Source organism: Lates calcarifer, linkage group LG20, assembly GCF_001640805.2.
Source record: "Lates calcarifer isolate ASB-BC8 linkage group LG20, TLL_Latcal_v3, whole genome shotgun sequence".
NCBI classification, from domain to species: Eukaryota; Metazoa; Chordata; class Actinopteri; family Centropomidae; genus Lates; species Lates calcarifer.
Window position 1 is genome coordinate 3,632,906 of NC_066852.1, and position 20,845 is coordinate 3,653,750.

At 41.0% G+C, this 20,845-nt stretch overlaps 1 protein-coding gene across 1 annotated transcript in view; it reads left to right on the forward strand.

Moving 5' to 3' along the window:
* Positions 1–20,212, forward strand: part of LOC108893439 (F-BAR and double SH3 domains protein 2) — a 31,677-nt gene extending 11,465 nt beyond the window's left edge. The window contains exons 4-20 of the mRNA XM_018691468.2: positions 151–227; positions 1,147–1,291; positions 2,733–2,866; positions 5,227–5,281; positions 5,365–5,493; positions 5,584–5,706; positions 7,585–7,680; positions 12,685–12,801; positions 14,356–14,454; positions 15,211–15,363; positions 15,452–15,586; positions 15,990–16,073; positions 16,185–16,368; positions 16,452–16,675; positions 16,758–16,968; positions 17,055–17,119; positions 17,864–20,212. Of these exons, the coding sequence (XP_018546984.1) occupies positions 151–227; positions 1,147–1,291; positions 2,733–2,866; positions 5,227–5,281; positions 5,365–5,493; positions 5,584–5,706; positions 7,585–7,680; positions 12,685–12,801; positions 14,356–14,454; positions 15,211–15,363; positions 15,452–15,586; positions 15,990–16,073; positions 16,185–16,368; positions 16,452–16,675; positions 16,758–16,968; positions 17,055–17,119; positions 17,864–17,947 (2,115 nt within the window). The 3' untranslated portion in view covers positions 17,948–20,212. The remainder of the gene's footprint in view (positions 1–150; positions 228–1,146; positions 1,292–2,732; positions 2,867–5,226; positions 5,282–5,364; positions 5,494–5,583; positions 5,707–7,584; positions 7,681–12,684; positions 12,802–14,355; positions 14,455–15,210; positions 15,364–15,451; positions 15,587–15,989; positions 16,074–16,184; positions 16,369–16,451; positions 16,676–16,757; positions 16,969–17,054; positions 17,120–17,863) is intronic.
* Positions 20,213–20,845: the final 633 nt, after the last annotated feature.

Below are 20,845 nucleotides of genomic sequence, written 5' to 3' on the forward strand. Positions count from 1 at the left end.
GCTTTGCCCAGTGGTTTATAGGACAAGGTCATGGGGGGTCACAGTCCTTCAAGCATGTCCCTGTGTGAAGATGAGACACAGGAAATGTGTGTTGGGTGTCAAAGGTGAAAGGTCATCCCTGCTTTTTGTCTCTCTCCTCTTCTGCTCCAGGCCCTGCAGAAGCTGGCAAATCAGTATCTAAAGAGGGAATGGCCGGACAGCCTGATAGAGGAACAAGCAGATCACAGGTAAAGACCTCTCACCAGCAAATGTTTATTTTATTTAGAGTAGGAACAATCAGCAGGTTAATCAATACAGTCGAGCGAAAGGAAAGTGTTCAACTATTCAACTTTTAATTGGTTAATCATTTTAGGTTATTTTTTAAGCAAAAATGAGAAGTTATCAGGTTTTCAAATGTGAGAATTCACCAGTTTGCTTGTTTCCTCATTATAGTAAATTGCATATTTTTGAGTTTTTGACTGTTGTTCAGGCCTGTGATGTATGTTTTTCACTGTTTTCTGATGTTTTATAGACCAAATACTCAATTAAAAAATAATTAGCAAATGAATTGATATTGAAATTATGACACACTCCCCTCTGTTTTTAAACCGTGAGCTCTTACACAACAGCCTAACATGCTAAACTGAGTTCAGGGCTGCAAATTACCACTATTTTCATTATTGATCATCATCTGATTATTTTTCCAGTTGATCCATTAATCAGATTATCCATGAAATATCATTTAGTTTACATTGAATCATGACGATGAAAAGCAGCAAACTCTCTCATGTGAGATGACAAAACCAGTTTTTCTCACTGTTTTTCCTTGAAAACCAATGGAAACAACAAAGAAATCATCAAAATAGTTACCAATTGCGATTATTCTGTTGATCAGCTAATTGCCTTATTGCTTCAGCTCTGATTTGTCCACTCGTTAGAACAGAAATGTTTAAAAAATGCTGAAAATTGTAACCAACACACAGCTCACCTGTAGCCAGACGTTACCTGACACCAAAACACCGAGGCCTTGTCCAGGAACTAACATCAGATAAGATCCTCACAGTCTGTCGGCTCAGACTGTCAATGATAAAGTCACAGCTGATAAAAATGAACCATCAAGCTCTGTAGTTCAGCTACAGTATGTGTTTGTGTTTGTGTTTCCTTTAGGAACATGTATTGTGTATGGAGGGCCTATTTGGAGGGCACAGTCCAGGTCACCCAGTCCAGAATCAGCGCCTGCGACAACTACAAAGTCCAGGTTGCCGATCCGGCCAAGACGGCCAGACTGCAGAAGGAGCAGCAGCTGAGGAAGGTAACGCAGCTCGACCTTACAAGCCCGCTCTGGTTTCAGGTCACTTGTGTCCTTTTCATTCAAAGAAACCATCAATCAGCTGTGAATGTGTAGGAAGTTTTTTTCTCTGTGTCATAAATAGCAACAGGAAGAAAGTAGCTCCAGTAAATCTCACATACGATGATGCAGAAGGTGTTGTAGCGTTTGATTATCCGGGTGATTCATGAGTCATCTGTGTGTTTGTGGTATTGTTCATGTATCCCTGGAAAAAAACAAAGAGCACCCACACTGTGCTTCAGTGCAGCCAAATTCATGCTCGGGTTTTTCTTATTTACATGTTTCCCTGTTTGTGTTGTCAGGTAACTGAGCCGCAGCCTGCTGACATTGATATCTAATTTTGAGAGCTTTAAACAAGCTGATTTAAATTTACTTCACAGTAACTGTAACAAAAATTTCCTTTAACCAAAAAAATGTACAGCACAAGATGCTGACACTGTTACAAAACGTATCTGTACTGCAGTCTTTTGTTATTTATCAGCAGACATATATGCTAATACAGATTTATCTAGAGCTAATATCAGCCAATTTATCAGCCGAGCCAGTTTATTGGAGGCTCTAAACAGTTCCTACAGTATCTGTTAGTCAGCAGTCATATCCAGGTACTGACAGAATCCTTATTTTATTTTAAAAAGAGAGAATAATCAGTGTTTACAGAAGCAGAACAAGCTAATCATCTGTTCCCACGTCTGAATTAGCATCATAACATTAATATTGTCTAAATAAGTAAAAACTACGTAACATATTAGAAAAACAGGAACTCAGGGTTACATTAGCGCAGGTTCAGCAAATCTTCACATTAGAGAAGGCAGAGCCATAAAACATTTGTTTTTACTTTAAAAGTAACTTAACAACAATTAATCATATATTGAAATGGTTGCTGATGATGTTTTTGTCATTAAATCAGTTAAACTCTTCACTTAAAGTCATAATAATAGTTAATATTAGTAGTAAAAGTCTCAGCAGCAGCAGACATGCTCTTTGTCCTCTGGTCAGTGTCACTTCAGAGCCATTTCCTGTGGGAAACAACCAGCGTGTTACTGATAAACACTGCGATCAACACTCAGCAGCTGCTCTTATCATTAATGATCAGTATTGGTACTTTGGAGCGCTGCTCGTCTGGAAGTCAAGTCTCTGAGGCTGCCTCGACTCAGTGCTGAAACGTAACCAGCTCTGCTCTCTGGTTTCTGCTGGCCACGTTCCACTGCCGTCAGCCCTACAAAGCCGCTCTTGTTCACCCTCACCCTTTTTTAGGAGATGCCATCATAGCTCCTGTATAACACATCCCATTATACACGACTTGTGCTGCGTGTTCTGTAGATATGACTAAAAGCTGTTTGCATATTTGTGGGAATAGTAATTTGCACACATGTAAATTGTGTCTGTCTAAACTTGCCGTCCTCAGTGTATTGAGCAGCTGACGGTGGTCCAGGCGGAGCTGCAGGAGTCGGTGAAGGAGCTGACAAAGAGCAGGAAGAAATACCAGGAGGCGGAGACGATGGCGCAGGCCGTCAGGGAGAAGGCAGAGCTGGACGCCAAGTACGTTATCGGGGGAATTCTAACTTAAAAATTCACTTAACAGCAGTTAATCATATACTGAAACAATTGCTGATGATTTTTTTGGCGTCAAAACCGTTAATCAACTAATTGTTGTAGCTCTACCACCAATCAGTTGAATGTGAAACTGTCACTGGAAGTGCTTAAGAGCAAATAACGTTATACAGAGCTGAAACAGTCACTCGTCTCAGTGAAAAAGCCAAACATTTGATGGTTCTAGTTGCTCATATGAGAGGATTTGCTGCTTTTCCTTGTCAGAAATCATAATGAGCGGAATATCTTTGGGGTTTTGTACTGTTGGTCGGACAAAACAAGGAATTTAAAAACATCAACTTGAGATTTTTTTGGTGGTTAAGTCATGACTATTTCTTGACGTTTCATACTCCAAAGTAATTAATCTATTAAAGATCCCGTACACAAACATTTTGAGAAAAACAAGTTCTCTGCTTTGAATTAGAGTTTTTCCGTCCCATTCTCCTGAAGACAATATCTCAGCACTGCCTGGAGGGAATCTCTTTAAATTTGGCTCAAACATTCACGTGGACTCGAGGATGAACTGATTCGATTTTGATGGTCATGGGTCACTGTCACTGTGACCTGACAAAACTCAAGAATTCACACGCTAATTAACCACAACTACAGTGGTTGGCAGAGGGAGGCATACAACCACGAGGCGGTGGTTTCCTCATTGGAAAATCCAGACTTTATAAATATGCAAATGTTTGTCATTTCAAAACAAAAAAGTCCATTCTGTGTTTGTGCCCTGAAGGCTTCATGTTTCCACATCTTCTCATTTGTGTAAGAACCTCGGCTGGTTTCCAAACTAGTTGTGATGTCCCAAATCTTCCCTTTCCGTCTTCAGAAGATGAATGTGAAAGCACAGTTGTAGTTTTCATCCTTCGCGAAGTTGAGACAGCAAAGTGACAATAATCAAAACATATTTTTGAGTTCAGGGGGACTAATAGTCGTTAGTTACAGCCCAGCAAACAGCCAACATTCCTGTTGTTGTTGCTGGTTTGAGGGAGGTTTCTCCTCTCCCCCTCATTCTCAACACTTTGTCCTGGCACAACATGAACAGCTGGCACTTTGACTCACCACATTTCAGACATTTTTCTGCCCCGTCAGGAAAGTTTATTATTGAGCCCAGGCACAGCTCAGGTGAAGTTTAGCTGCTGGAAAGGCTTACTTGCTGGATTGGCACTTGGTAATACTACAAACAGGACTCTCAGAAGTGGCTTGTTTGTGTGTTAACCTCCAGGTGTGTTCGTCCCAGCCCTCTAAATACCTGTATAATTAAACCCGCCGGTGACTCAAGGTCATTATGGTGAAAGAAAGTAAAGTTCAAGTTGTTTTACTCAAAGATGTTTATATGCATCTGTTTTCACACAAAATAACTTCACTGTTTTCTCTGTTGTGACACTTCCTCTGTGTGTTGTAAGCTGTAAATGCTCTCATCTCAATAAGTGCACTTTACATGCACTTAAGTAATCAGGTCACTCAGAGAAACCAGGTTACTCAGGTAATCAGAACTCGTTTACGTGCACTGTGAAAACCCAGCTGCTGTAAATCTGTGTTTACACGCAGCAGGTCAGTTATCAGAAATTTTGGAGGCATGGTTTTCATATTTTAACAGTAGTAGTGATAGAAGATGCTGCTTTTTGACTTTTGCTCTTTTCTGTTTGTGTCTTTGAGACAAAGACAGAGAAAAGTGTATGAATTTAACAAATAATCAGATTGTTCCCCTGATACATGCAAAGAAAAATCACACCACTGCACATGTCAGCAGCTGTGTTCTCACTTTTTTTCTTATTGTTAAGTTGTAAGAAATTTAATGAATAACTTTCATTGTTAAGATTTCATAATCTCAATCTTTCATTTGAGTCCAAAATTTAATTTTTGGTGCTTTTATTTTGCTAAATATGAATCCTGTTTTCTTTAAGCCGTCCACAGGAACCAGGTTTCTCGTTTACATGATGTTACAGTCAGTCGACTGGAGAAAGTCGGCTGTAATTCTGATACTTAAGCTCTTGTAAACCTCCTCCTTTTTGTTGCCTCTTAGTTGTCATCTTGTTTGGTGTTCATCTTTTTTCCTGGACAGTTTTGTGTCTTTTCAACAGAACTGTTTATGTTACTTTAAGCCCTCTGTGAACAGCGAGCCCTCTTCCTTTTTTCTCCCTCCGTTTGGAGAATGTGTCTGTACTTTGTTGACTAGAAAAAAACATGAAAATGAGTCAGTCCTCCATGCTGCTCATATATAAAGCTACAACTTAAAATATTACAAATAAACACTGCTCAGTCTTATTACAGAACATCAGACAGTGTCCTTTGTCTTTTCTCCTCAGGTCCAAGCTAAGTCTCTTTCAGTCCAGATCCAGTCTGCAGAGGGCGAGCGTAAAGGTATGAAATCTTTACAATCCAAAAATCCTACACGATGTTTTGGTGCTGCAGTCCGTCAGCAGGTCTGAACTTTTGTGTTGCAGCTCAAAGCCAAGAGGAGCGAGTGTAACTCCAAAGCCACCCATGCCAGAAACGACTATCTTCTCACGCTAGCAGCCGCTAACGCTCACCAGCAACGCTACTATGACACAGACCTCATGGACTGCATCAAGGTGAGGACTCACTCTCAGAGTAGGAGGGCGGATGGTGAGATGTAGACGTGCACTGTGAACCTAAAAACATGTTTCTGTGGTGGTCTGCAGGTGTTAGATGGCAAAATCTATGAGCAGGTAAAAGATTACCTGGTGTCACTGTGTCAGACTGAGCTGGAAACTTACGAGACTGTTCACAACACCTTCAACCAGCTCCTGAACAGCTCAAATGGGGTAAGTCTGCAAACACACTCGACCACCAGTCCTCAAAATATTGATTTTCTGATTAAATCAGATTTTTATTTGAGCGATCCACTGTCGATTCTTCAGATTCCATGATTAAACTTTGGCCTTTCATCATCTTAGTCATGGAATTAACGAGAGCTGTAGTGATAAGTTGATTGAGTCACCAGAGTCACTCTTGCCAGTGCACTCAGGTAACTCTTTGCATTTAAACTCTAATTTTCACTCACATCTGCAATGTAATGTTTGCACTGTGAAGTCCAGCTGTTAAAGTAGAAGTTCTGTGCCTCTAACAGGCAAAAGACAAATACAGTAAGAAGAGGCTCAGCTTTACTTTAGCGGATACAGATCCATTAAAATATGCCTGGATCAGCCCTTGATACCGACCCTACAGTGGGCTCAGGACATCTCTAACCCATCAGTATCTCTCAGGGTCGTTGTGAACGCAGGAGGAGCTGAACTCCGCTCGTCTCGTCGACTGCTAATTAACTGAAATGGTTTGAGTTACTTGGGTGCTCCTGGGTTACACGCTCCTGAGCCGCTGGCCTCTTTCAGTCTGCTTTTGTTCAGGTCATCTTCCTCTCTCTCTCTCTTTCTGGAGCTGGAGGGGAGCATTTTGTTTCTGCACAGGCCAGAATATGAACAAATCATTAGAGAGGGGGAAGCAGTGGTTTTCAGCTGAGCTCTCATTTCAGCCCATGTGCTTCCTGTGTCAACACCACTCCCTCTGAAAACAGATCTTATGTGTAATGTGACATTTTGATTAGTTCCCATGAATGTGTTTATTTCTTTAATACTATTTCACTTTGCGACATAATAAAAAATCGAAATACGATTTCCCCCATCTGGTTCCACTGCTCTAATGGGAACAACATAATAGCTCTTGGATGTTTCTAATATGTTTTCAAAGCAGTGAATAAAAGCTGTTTGATGATAGTGATAATGCTTTGATTTAATTAGATCTGATGCACTTATCTCTCCCAGGGCACTTTATTTTGTAAAATGCTTTGTTTTGCTTTTTTGTGTGTCATTCTTTAACTCTGTAGCCTCCTAGTTTCACTTCGATAAACCTGTGGTGACGTGCAGAAACGCCACAGTCGTGTGTGTTTTCTCATTGTTACTGGTTTCAGTAACATTTGTTCCCTGATATCTGGAGAGATTCAAGGAAGAACTGAAAACACTGACTGTCCCTGTAATATCATACTGATATAAGAAATAATATGAATGAGAATGAATAAGAAACTCCTAACAGACGTGATAAAGTGTACTACTATTTTATCTTTTTATGTGTTACAGAAAGCATTATGAATATTCTGCCCCCTTTTATCTGGAGAAGCTTCGGACACACTGTCACTACAATATTACACTGATTTTACTGTTTGACATAACAGAAATAATAATAAACTCACAGCTGACTATTGTAACACATCTGCTGCTGCCTTCATGAAACATATTGGGCATAATCAATAATTAGTTCCATGTTTAGATTTGGTTAAATAAGCTACTTCCAGCAGCCAAGTTTACACATTGTCTTATTTTATGAAGATGAAGTCTTTGTTTCTCTTCAGATTTCTGTCCAGCAGCTCTAAATGAGTTGAAGTTTTACAGATAAAGTTACATTAAAACTGTGGGACATCCCGTACAGATCATTATTTTTAATTAGCCCTGCCTGTCCAGTCTTGTCAGCTTTGCATAAACTGCTGCTGGTCTGCCGTGAAACTGGAAACACTGAGCAACCTTTCACAGTAAATACAAGAAGTTACATGTGGAAAACCTTGAATTTTGAATTACGTGTGCACATAGAGTTGTTCCTTCTTGGCTTAAAACTTAAACATGTCCTTTATCTTTTCCCTTAAAACACTCATGTAGATACTGCAGGAGTTTCACCAGCAGCTGTTTGCACAGAAGAATTCCATGTTTCAGCAAGCCCCAGACTTCTTGTACCAGCCCATCGACTCTGATACGGTAAATCCTAAACTCTTATTGTTCCATTTATTTATGGCTCAAGGCGTAAAATGTCAAGTGTGAAGAGTACAACACATTGGCAGCATATGTGTGTGTGTGTGCTGTCTTTGTTTTGTATGAGACACTAATGGCAACAAAGACAACACCGTACTGTTACTTAATCTGTCGTGGAGGACAACAGCTGTTTTCCACTGTGACCAAGTATCAAAGCATCCATAGAAATGTTTTTCATTCCTGCAGTAAAATCCACTTCTCCCACTGTCAGTCTGCTCAGCTTTACATCTCAAGAGCTGATTATGTTGGAAGTCTCGCATTTAAGTTGCTAAAATAACCTTCTAATATCACATCTCTGTAAACAATGATGTGGGAGAGACATGGCAGAGCGAATAATCAATACAATGACTGGAGGAGGAGTTGGGTCAATGTGTGCAAACTGTCAGAAGTGTTAACAAAGCCCAACAGTTGACAGTTTAATTTGTTTACTACACTAAATCAGTTCAAGTGGAACAAATAGGTCACGGGCGTCCTGATGACTGAGTGGGGATGTGGCCACAGATCCCTGCTTTGGATTCAGATCAGGAGTAGCTGGACATTCATGTTCCCAAGAGGCGCCAATAAAGATGAATGCATTTGATAATACAGTTCCTCAACTTTAAATGCTCCTAAAGCATTTCTTGCACTTAAACTAACATGTGAACATTGTACTTGCTAGCTTAGCATGTTAGCATTAAACAGCCTCACACAGCTGCTAGCATGGCTGTACACTCCTGGTGTTGTTCTCCACTGTACAAAAATGCCAAGAAAATCATCAGTGCTAATATTAGTTTGTATTCTCATTCAGCACAGGAACAGAGATTATCTCCCTCTTACAGATGTACCATCTTGTTTCCTTACTGCTGGACTATTTGGGGGTTTTGTTTATACTTTGCTCTGATTGCATAAGACTGAAGAATGTGGAGGAATTAGATGAACCTGTCCAACAGATAACCCCTGCTTTTAATTTGTAGCTGAGTCTAGTACTCACATAGATTTTTCAGCTGCTCTTATTTAATGTTAAATGTCAATTATGGTTGGATATATGTGAAATATAGTGAGTTTTACATTTAAATTGTCCTTGGAAAGTGCCACATACAGTTGTTTTTTAGTCTCAAACTCTCAGTAGTTGTCGCTATATACATTTTTGCCATAAATGCTTTAGGTTAATTTCAAGACGTGGAACTCTGAGCCTTGTTACAAGCTGTCTAAATTTTACTGTACAGTAATAATACACCATATGTGGAAATGAATATACATGGAGTTTCTAGGTAGATATCCATTTACTATGTGTAAGCTTTCAGCCTTTTCTGCGTTAAAATATAACAACCCAGACGTCTCAAAGACTCAAGCAGCATCAGAGGAACATAAGTAAAGACCTCATGCACAACGGGACATGAACTTTGACCAGTTGGCAAACACACAGTATTTGCTCCTATTTGAATCATTATCTAGAAGGAGTTGATTTCAGTCGTAGCAAATTACTGTCAGTGGCTCATATACTACAATCAAATCCTGTTCAGACTGACGTTGGCACTGTGTGGAAAGGTGCAGCCCCCCAAAAAGAAAAAACGGTGCAACGTCATCCAGCAAAGTGCCACAATGGCCAGTTAAACACACTCGAGTTTACATGAACACTAATGACGTAACTACTGTTCACCCCGTTGTTGCAACACATGATGAAATAGTGCCCCAGTCACAACTTTCAAGGGTTGTAAAATCCTTTCTCATAGTGCTATAAACTCCAGTAAAGTGCTGTGGCATCTGATAAGCCTTAAAATTCAGGGATCTGTTACTTAAAACTTCCTGGATTGGATGTCATCATTTTTTACCAGTATCTGAAGCTACAGGCCCCCACTGAAGTCACCCCATGTGTGTTTTTTAATGCTGTGTTGTTTACAGCCTGATTCTCCTGCTGTGGGAGTATCAAAATCTGCTCTCCCAGCTTCCTTGGGGCTATAAAAGTCTGGTTTTGTGTGTGAAAATTTGCAGCCTACAGCAGCCTACGCACCTTAGCAAATCCCACCTGAGTCATGGGCCCTAATTCAAGTGCAATCTGTTCTGTATTGCACGTTTGCACACCTGTTCCCGAGGCATTTATTGTCTCCTTGTGGACTCAAATCTATTTCTGACAGTTTTCCTCCCATACTGGTCTTTTATTGCACATTTCGCCCTCTATAAAACAAACGTTAAATATCAGCATAAATGTCGACTTCCATCCAAAAATATTTTATTATCAGCCTTTAAGACGCCCCTGGTGTGCGTACCTGCTGCTGATTTATTAGTGGTTGCTGTATGTGGATGTAAGGTAATGTAAAGTAATGGAGTCCTTGTCACACATACGTCTTTCCAGAGCTGCTCTCTAGCTCTACAGGTCCTTTTCTCCTCTGCTCCGGCCTTCTCCGCTCCACTGGACAACACTGGACAATTTGTTCAAACTGCAAACGCTGGCGTTGTTTTCATTGGAAGTCAAACAAGCAGCAGCCTGTTCCTAAAGAAAACATTAGTGGTGGAGAGCCCTAGCCTCCCTCCCTCTCTCCCTCCTTCCCTCCCTCCCTCCCCATACCACTTGCACCAGACAGAGGGATCCGGTAAGGAATAGAGCTGAACTGGGAGGGAGGGGCAGGAGGTAGGCCGGGCCCTGTGAACGGCCCATCTGTGAAAAGGAGGCATTGTGAGTGGGCCTCATCAGAGTGCACTGACCCTCTCCACCCCAGCCTTTTCCACACACACTACTGTTGTCATGTGGAAACCTCTCAACTCAAATTTTAGGGATGTGTTTTAATCTTAAAGTAGCTGTATCGCATATTTTTATTATATTGATGACCGTGTGAAAGGGGCTGCTCATAGCGATGAACCTGGACTTGCAGCTCCCCTCGGATTTTGCAGAGCTTCATAATGAGTTTTAGCTTATTCAGGTCAGGTTTGTGATGAAGTCGTATTTCCAGCGCAGAAAGTCCCACCAACCCTGACGTAAGAATCAAAGATGGCTGCTACTCGCATCATTAGCAGTAGAACTTGTCTATACTCCGTGAGCATCCATATTTTTCCGACTTTTCAACTGGAACGCCGTCAACTCTGAGGTAACGTTCTGACCTCCGATGTAAATGGAACGCAGCATAAATTTGCAGTTTCGATTGACTCTTACGGCTCTCATGGTGTCGTTTTTGGCTGCAGCAGTGAAAATGCTCTAAAAACTGACAAAAAACTGAGCTAACAGACAGTGAATATCCAACTTAAGTTTGCCAGGTGTCTAGAAATCTGACTCCATATGAAAGCAAATGTCGCTCTGTAACCTTATCTATAAATAAGCACCATACCAATTTATACATGATCATGTGCCATTATTGTGGTCACAGCTTGTTTCTGCTGCCCCCAAGTGGCCAAAAAATCAGTTACTGCATCTTTAATTAAGGAGAAAATCTGAATCTAATCCCCGTCCACCTTGGTTTAATAGACGACTATCTCACCGGCTCATCATAAGCTGTTCCACCTTCAAACAGCTGTTCAGGATGTGCCTTGCATGCCTTGTTTTGTGAGTCCCATATCCGTCCAGTCATCATCACTTCCAGTCAGCTCAGAAGCTGCAGTTGCTTGAAGAAACATGCAGATTCAAGAGTTGTTATTTCGCTTTACAACAATCTGTCCATCTATATCCTTTGTATCCAACTTTGTCATCCTTTTTAATGGCCTTTTTAAAGGTTTCTGGTACAGGACAATGATGTTCCCATTATTAATCTTGACCCAGTTCCACCCGGAGAAAAAGCTGTCAGTGAACACAACACCAGATCTGAGACTCTAAATTTTAATGGAAATGAAAGTAATGTCCATAAGAGTTTGGGTTGTTCCAGCAAATGGTAACAAGAAACGAACAACAACAACAAAATCCTTAAAGATGATTTTGGTTCAACTCCCAACTCTCCACCTTTTTTTAGAGGAGTTGGTAGAGACCAAAACAGAGCAAGAAAAGAGAGTTAAATTAGACTTTGTTTGTTTGTTTGGCTGGAAACACAGCTCTAAACGAATGATAATGTTGCTCCGTATCTGCTGGATGTATAAACAGTCTGTAGGCTAACATGTAGGTTTAAAGATTTCAATGTTTTGTTGAGGTTTTGGACACTTCTACAACCCTTGTGCCTCTGATTCCACTCTACTATGTAACACTATTTTCCTCATTTCCTTGTTCTGTGGAGATGTGAGGTTTTTCTTTGACCCAGCAACATGTCTTCATGGACTGAGTTGAGCTGTTTACTCGTCAGTGTTTCTCAGTGTAAACAGATTTTTCTCCCTCCTTCTTACATAATTGAGAGCCACCTGATGTGTCTTTATATTATGAGACTTCAGGGATCATTTCCATGTTTTTTTAATGGTGCTGATGCTGAGACAGATGCTCCATTCAAGCTCCAGTCCTGTGAATATCCTCCTTACAATACACTTCTTAAACCTGGCCCATGTAATATGTAAAGAGGAAGTTGCCACATCACCGTAAGAGCAATGGTAAATATAACTTACACTGGTGGTATTTAGGAAACCACAGGGGCCTCTGAAAGACGTTCTGGAGGGGGGGAGGGTGGAGGGTCATGGCATTGATTAAAAGTGCATTAAGCAACATTTTATTTTCAGAGTATTAGTTGTTTCTGTGTGAGGAAATTTACACTATGTGGTATTTTATTGTGACAAATAAAGTCATTTTTCAGAGAAACCTGTTTGCTTTCTCCCAGGATTTTAATCCCTCTGACATGGATTGCTCATAGTACGTCCTTCAAAAACAAATATTAAGCAATCTCTTCCATGAAACATATCAAAGATGTTGTGAAGGTTTGTACAACAGCTGACTGGAACAAACCCGTCAGTGTCAGCCCTCATATATCAGCAGCTCGATAAACAATATCTCTGTTATCTTGGTTAAGTATTGTTCTGTTCGTCTCCTTTATCAGCTCTCCTCTCTCTCTTGTCTTTCTGTGTTTGTAGGTGATGCAGCTGCAGAAGGAGAGTGGGACGGCGGAGGAGCACAGCCTGGATAAAGAGGCGAGGAAATGGGCGAGCCGCGTGGCCCGAGAGTACAAGAGCATCATCCACACGCAGAGGGTGAGAACCAGATCGAACCAAGAGATAACATCATACGCAGAGACAGTGCCTCCATATCTTATACACTTAATGAAGCAAGCTGCCTTTATCTGTTTATTTTGTTAGTTATTGGTTTATTTAACAGGGATAGTGCACATCAATATGCAGAAAATCACATATTTTGCAGATTTTTGAAGTGAAAAGAAGTAAACAAATACAAACCCTGCAGAAAAAAAGACAAAAAAATATCATTTCTTCAAATGTTAGTGTTACTTTTTATTTAATGAGCTTAAAAAACAATAGGTTTGGTTTTTTTTATTAATATGATCACAAGTAACAAAAATATAAAACCTCCAGAGAAGGTCAAGATGAAGTGCTTCACACACTCATCCACTAACTCAAAGCTTAAAGTGGGTGAAGCATCATCTCATGCTAAATAAAAAATAAACTGCAGATGTGATATGTGCATAAGTGACATAGCCAGCTGTGCACAGGAAGCACTGCAGGAATAAAAAGAAGAAGAATGGATTCTACTGAATATGAAACAAGAAGAGGCAACAGAAGTGGGTGAAACTTCCTAAATCAAGAACGGAAAGTCTCTTTGTCTCTGCTCTGGTCGGTCCACTCAGTTTTCACCCCCTGAAGGCAACATCACTGACATTGTTTGCTCCGTCTGTGACTTTTCAAACAGTGACCTGTTTACAAATCAGTCAGAACCATCAGTATAAAGCAGTAAAGAGCAGAAAATAACCTGCCAAGGATGCTGTCAGGCCATAAATCAGTTCATTATTTATTAAACCTCATCATAAGTTCCTTGTGCAACGGTGAAATGATACACCAGGAACAGAACAAGAGGGAAGCTGAGGTAACATGAACTTTGACAGTGGAAGGAGTGTTGTTTTTTTATTGTTTATATCAACTGCTACAGGTATTTAAATGTATGCAGAGACCAAAAACTGACATTTAATCTCTAACCCATTTATTAAACCAGGAAGCTTGATCGAGATGTTAAAGACAGATAACACACAATATGCCACAAAATCTGAATTAAAATAGAAAAAGTGATTATAAATAACACTCCCCCACACACTCCTCAATAAGTAATCCTTTGTTTATATATGTTTATGTTGGACGAGGGTAAAATACAGTGACGTGTCAGAGGCTTACTGTCAATAAAATGCGTTGTTGTATTTCCTATAAAGTTGCCAAACTTCCTGTTAATGACCAACAGGTTTCTTGAGTCACTGAAATGGAATTTGTCTTTTACTGTAACGGAACAAGTGATGTCAGTTTGATAGTAACAGTAAACCTGGAGATAATAAAATCATCCACCATGTGTGAAGGAAAAGACGACGAAGCAGTAAAACACAGGTTAAAGAGTTTATCACTACGTCACGTTGAGTCTCCACTACACCTGGATCAAATGTTTCTGATTCCAGGAAGTAAGTCACTCTCCATCAAACATCCTCTGTTGTTGCTGGACAGTTTCCATCCTTTGCCCTGTGCTTTATTTTGGATGATTGATGATAATTGTCTGGTGGTTGTTGTTGTTTGTTTGTTGTGATTTGTTTTCAGGCCCTGGAGGAATACGGGACGCAGGAGTCGTCAGAGCAGAACAACAGCGAGCTGGAGACGAAGATGGAGGTGGCCCGGCAGAGTCTCCGGAGGGCAGAGGTAACGTATGAATCTGTGTGTGTTGTTCTTGAGTAAGAAGTGGTTTCTCTGTTTTCTCAATTATCACTTAAAACGGCTCCAGTGCTCCACCTACTGGATAAAAGGTGAAATGGCATCTAAGGGTCAAAAAATCCTGGAGCTCAGTGGAGAGTTTAAAGATTAATCTCTAACCATTTTGATAATCAGTGTATTATTTTAAACATTTAATAGTTTCAGGCACTGAAATGAGTTTGTAATTCCTTTTATAGTAAATTAAATGTCCTTGTTTTCTGGACTGAAAATAAGAAACGAAGGATGATGTTTCTTTAACGCCTAGGACAATGCATTTTTCAGTGTTTTCTGGTGATTTCTAGACCAAAAGATCAATTGATTAATTGAAAAAATAATTCAGATGAGTCAAAAATAAAGATAATTATTAGTTAAAGCCATAACACAGTGTATGAGTAGCAGGGTTTTTATCATTTCAGCGGAGAGAGTGTAAGCATCTCACTGTGGGATAAATTCTGTTTCAGAGTACAAATTATTTATACGTAATTCATTTTTTTTGAGGATTTCACATCTAATCTGTTTGGTTCGAGACTGGTGTCGTCCATGTCCTGGAGGATTGAATCTGTCATCAGAAATAAAGCTCGACACACAAAGTATTAAAAAAAATAAACCAGTCGAGTCTCGCAAATGAAGGACATACTGACTTTTGTTGCAGCTCGTTCCCGTATCGTCTCTGGTTGTCAATAACGTTTTGTTTGTTTGCTTTAGACTGTGAAGGTGAAAGCCGAGGCTCGTCTGGACTTGCTGAGGCAGGCGGGCGTCGCCGTGGAAACGTGGCTGAAGAGCGCGATGAACCAGGTGATGGAGGAGCTGGAGAACGAGCGCTGGAACAACCTCAGTACCCACGATCCCTCGCTCTCTGTAAGATCCACAAACCACGAGTGCACACATACTAAAATAACATCTGTTACTGCGTCAGACAAAGTTAACGTCTGTTACGTCTCTGCAGGGGACGGCAGATCTGGAGCGAGAGGACGAGGAGGAGATGGAGGACAGTGGTGAGGTGTTGGACGACAGCAGCTCCAGTCCCTCCAGCACCTTGAAAAACTATCCACTCACCTGCAAAGTGCTCTACTCCTACAAGGTACCAACATTCGATGGCTCCAGATTCTCAGCTGCTTTTTTTCTGTTTTATATTGAAAATGCCTATGGCAGAAAACAGGCTGCTAAATAAAGTGTGTTTTTCCTCCAAGAATAAATTCTACAATTCAACAACAATCCTCCTCCAGAGCCTTTAAAGTTGAACTAACAGAAAGCAGAACTGCACTCGTCATAACAACAGTTAAATTGTGCCCCCTGCTGGCCGCTGCCACGTACTGAAAATCATTTTATTACAGCAAATATAATATTTCTTGGATGTAGAATTCAGCGACCAAGATAATAGACATGGTTTGAAGGGTCGTTGACCTACAGGAGATTAAATGCAGCTCTTTCTTCATCTTATTTTTATACAAACAAACTGACTGATCTTGTTTGTTTGTTTCCAGGCATCTCAGCCAGACGAACTGACCATCGAGGAGCAGGAAATCTTGGAGGTCATTGACGATGGAGACATGGAGGACTGGGTCAAGGTGAGCTACACCTCCACAGATTTGAGCTGTGCTGAGTTTAGAGCTGAATTTAGCTTGTTTGTTGGATTTCTCACCATCATCATCATCAGTATTTATTTTCTGTATTTCCAGGCCAGAAACCGCAGCGGACAGGTCGGCTATGTCCCAGAGAAATACCTGCAGCTGCCGTCCTCCAACAGCCTGCTGAGTATGCTGCAGTCTCTGGCTGCACTGGACGCCCGATCCCACTCCTCCAGCAACTCCACCGAACCTGAAACCGAACTACCGACTGGCTCTGTCAACGGAGACTCCAGTGGTGAGGGATGCTCCTACAAACCAGTTCCTTATTAACACGTTTGGGCGCCATTTTGTTGAACTTTCCCTCCTCTTTTGTTGCAGTGTCGTTCGCGAAGGCCTTGTACGACTACGCGGGACAAACGGACGACGAGCTGTCGTTCCCCGAAGGCGCCATCATCCGCATCCTGAGCAGAGAGACCCACGAGGACGATGGCTTCTGGGAGGGAGAGTTCAACGGCGTTGTCGGCGTCTTCCCCGCGGTTCTGGTGGAGGATCTCGCCGGTGCCAGCGAGAACGGAGACGGACAAAGAGACGGCAGCGCACAGGTACGTCAGCGCTCATAAATTTGCGCCCCAATTCACCGAACAAGCCCAGTGTATGCTAACATTTTTGCGTGTTGCGTTCAAGGCCTCCCCCTCCACTCTGGCCCAGTGCGACCGATCCCCTCGCAGTCCCTTCCAGCCGGGGCCTCTCCACAGCAGTCCCCTTCAGACGCCCACCATGTCCTCCCCTCTGGCAAGTCCCTGCAGCGCTACAGCCTCGCCCATCGGACGACCACCCGCCTATCACAACGGACATCACAGGCCGCCACCAGCGCCACATAAAAGCCCCTTTCAGAGTAAGAACCACTGGTTAAGAGAGATATCTGTAATGACAACTATCAGGAGTTTGTTGTTGAGAGATGTTCGTCTGTGTCTTCTTCAGGTCCAGCCCAAGGCTCCCCACAACCTCCCAAATACCCAGAGAGCGGCTCAGGCACCATTCGACCTGTGAGTAAACCAGTGGTTTTAAATCCAGTCAAACGTCCACATTGAGTCGAACTCATCCTCTGGAAACTGTAAATATTTCAGTCTAGTTTTAGGCAAAAACACTTGACATGTACAGTAAGCAGGGCTGAACAATTCATCGAGTTTTAACTGAAAATGTGATTTGAACTAATGTGATAAGCAAACTGCAAAAGCTGTGATTATTTTTACAACCCCTGACTCTGACCCAGCGGTTAATCACGTCGCATCGTCGTCCCTCTGAGACAGACCGAAGTGGCTGGAGTCAAAGTGATTGTGTACATGCCCACTAACAAAAACTTGCACAAGCATTGTATCGGTAAAGTCAAAGATAGCTTCAGCTCTTATATATTCGTGGGCAAGTATTTTGCACTTTCGCGTTCTTTATCTGCGTCGCACTGAGGCCCTAAGAATGCAGCTTTGCAGAGAGAATATCTGGTCTGATGTTAATAAAGATAAATGGGTAACAGCGCCCTCTGCAGCCACGAGCAGGAATTAATTCTGTCCACGTCCGTTCAGTTAGATTACAGTGTTAAAACAGGCTGCGATCGTCACAGTTGCTGGGGGTTCATCCTCTGGGGACCATGAACATCTGTACCAAACGTACTTTTCACTGTAACAGAGGTCGATTTAGTTTTTTTTTCTACTCATTTTTAACTTTTATTGTATTTAAAGTATCAGTAGATGCACAGACATTTCTGTCTCTAACTGAGCCGCTGATGTGTCCAGGTTCGTGCCGCTCCTCCGCCCCCGAAGCAGCATCCCCGCGGGCAGGTGAAGCGGAGGGAGGAGGTGGAGATCACGCTGGTGTGAAGGCGGCACCTTGGTGGCGGCGGCGGCTCGGTTCAAACCAGCCGGCACTCGGCGGCTCTGTGCCTCTATAAACGCACTCCCAAAGGAAAACCAGAGGAAACTTAAACCCCCACCCCTGAAGACACCACCCCCTCCGCCCACTCTGTCCTCACAGGGTCGGTGAGCTGTGGAGGAATATTGTGCCTTTCTTGTTTGATTCCTTCTCCTGTTCAGTTTTCTATTTTACTCCCTCACCCAGAGTCAATAAGACTGATCAATAGGACCAATACTGCAAGTTCTCCAGCTCTTCTACCAACACAGGAATCAATTTCAGTCCTGAAAACAAAAGATTTTTAAATTCAAACACTCCTCAGATCATGTTTCTGTCGCTCACAGTAACTGATACAGTGATCATGTGACTGACCACAGTTTCATTTAATGTCTGTGTGCAATATCCAAATCACAGGAGCTGCAGTTAAATGTGTCGAGACATATTGATATAAATGAAGCATTCTGGTGTTGCACAGATGCTTCAGGATACAAGTCATAGTCTCCTAGATGTGAAGGGGAAAATGCTTCTCTGGTGCAGAGCCAAAACAAAAATCACATCTTCATCATCATTTGTTTTTTTTTTTCAGTGAAATTTTAATTTAAAAATTTCCTGACTCATCGCAATATCTGTCAAAATAATTGCCCAGTGAACTTTACAGGTGTTAACAGGTGTGGTTATCGACTTCAGCCAAAGCCAAGCTAGGTTTTATGCTAAGCTAAGCTAAGCTGAGATAATCCCCTCAGGCTCCAGCTTCATATTAAACAGGCATGACAGTGGGATCAATCTTCTTTAACTCTTGATAAGAAAAAAATATTACTTATTACTTATTAATAAGTTGTTTTCTTCTTCTTTGGTAAATTTAAAGTGCTTCCAGGAAGACGTTCGTTGATAAAATAATGATTTCAAACATCTCACTGTATCAGTTACCGTGCGGCTCCTTCCCTCTTATTCCGTCAACTTTCACAATTGGATTCCTTCTATGCAACAGAGTTAAATATTCGACGGCAGCATGTTGTGAACATGTTCGCTTCAACACAAACCAAAAGTCTGTTCGTCTCCACCACACTCCGATCAAAAAATAAAAATAAAAAAACAATGTAAAAAAAAAAAAACACACAGGGCGAGAGGCTGGTCCTCTCCTCCTCGAACACACACCTACTGTAACTGCACACGGTTACACAAACAAGGGAAAAGTGGCAATTTGTTTGTTTTTTTTTAGTCGAGCGATTGTCGTGTCAGTAGGGAGAATCTCCTAGAAAAGATCAAAAATAATAGATCCTTTACCTTTTTATGGTTAATTCTTAAAACCCTGCTTCTTTAAAGATAGTGCGTACACACACATAGTCTAACTTTTTTCCCTCCTCCTCCTTTTCTTGTGTTGTAAAATAAAGATTTAGAAACGTTATTAAATGTTGCCAGTATAAAGTGGTTTTTGTTGAGGAGCAGGTTGCAGTTTAAAGTTTAAACATGCTTTTATTTTGAAGGAGGAAACCATCCTGAGCTGCTAGCTAGTCCAATTTAAAAAAGGAAAAAAAAAGAAAAAACCTATACTGTCATAGTGAAGCACTTTTTGATGTCTTCTTATTCCTTTTCAGTATTGTGGATGCTACGTTGTTCGTTCGATATTTCTCGTTTGACGTTTTGTTTACCAGCTGTATTGGTATGAATACTTTTCTTTTATCGGCTCTTGCGTTATTTAGCCTTAAATAGCCATTGTAGTGTCTTTGATTGAGATTGAGATTGTATTGTTTTTGAAATATTAATAGTTTACAGAGAGCTTGGAGATGGATATCTGTACAAATAATAGCACAGCTTTTGTTTTTTGTTTATTTTTGTTTTGTTTTTTAGAATTAGGATAAAAACCTATTAAACCGTAGTTCGATTCGATCAGAGGAAAAGAGATATCTGTCAGCCATGTTGCTGTGTTCTCATTGATCTCCTTGAGATCTGAATGACATCAAACTTATTTTTGAAGTTTGCATTTACCCTGTTGTATTAACGAATAAATAAATGAATAAATAAATGAAAAAAGGATCTCTTTTCCCCAACAGAGAAGTTGTTTTTTTTGTTAACTTGCTACTGGTCCTGATTCCACGTCGAGACAAACTGCCCACGTTTTACATTGTTAAGCTCTGCAGAGGCTGTCGAGCGACATATTTACACACCAGTGGATGTTTAACTGTATTTATTGTGTACAAATAAATGTGAAATAAAGATAGCTTACATGAAAATAAGCAAGCGTCTGTTTGTAATTGTGTCACAGTTTAAACTTAAATCGTGTTTTATGTAACAAAAAACATCCTGTAATTCATTATAATAAGAAACTCTCAAAGTCTCTGCTCACTGTGAGGCGTTCACTGTCATCAGGAATTATTCATTTTCCTACCGCATTCATTATCCAAGCAGAAAACTACAACTTTGCTTCATCTGTTAGAACCAAATGTTCAGTTTTTCCTTTTTTGTCCTCATTTAAATAACCCACAGTTTATCCATGTGAACTCCATGTGTCTCTGCCTCAGATAAAACGACCTAATACACAGATTGACTCCTGTAAATAAATTAAATACAATTTAATAAAAGAAATATTGCAGCTTTGATGGACCCAAACTCCACATCTGTCTGCAGGCAGCTGCTCGATGAACCACACCTGGATGCATATTAACCTGGACAGTGGAGGGCGCTGTGATGCTGTATTACATTTACTCAAGCACAGCACTTAAATACAGTTTAAAGGTACTTGTACATGCACATATCCTCCACTACAATTCAAAGGAAAATGTTGTTTATTACATTTATTTTACAGCTTTAGTTCATGGTTACTTTGCAGATTTCAGATTATTAATACAATGATATGAGAAAATATAAAT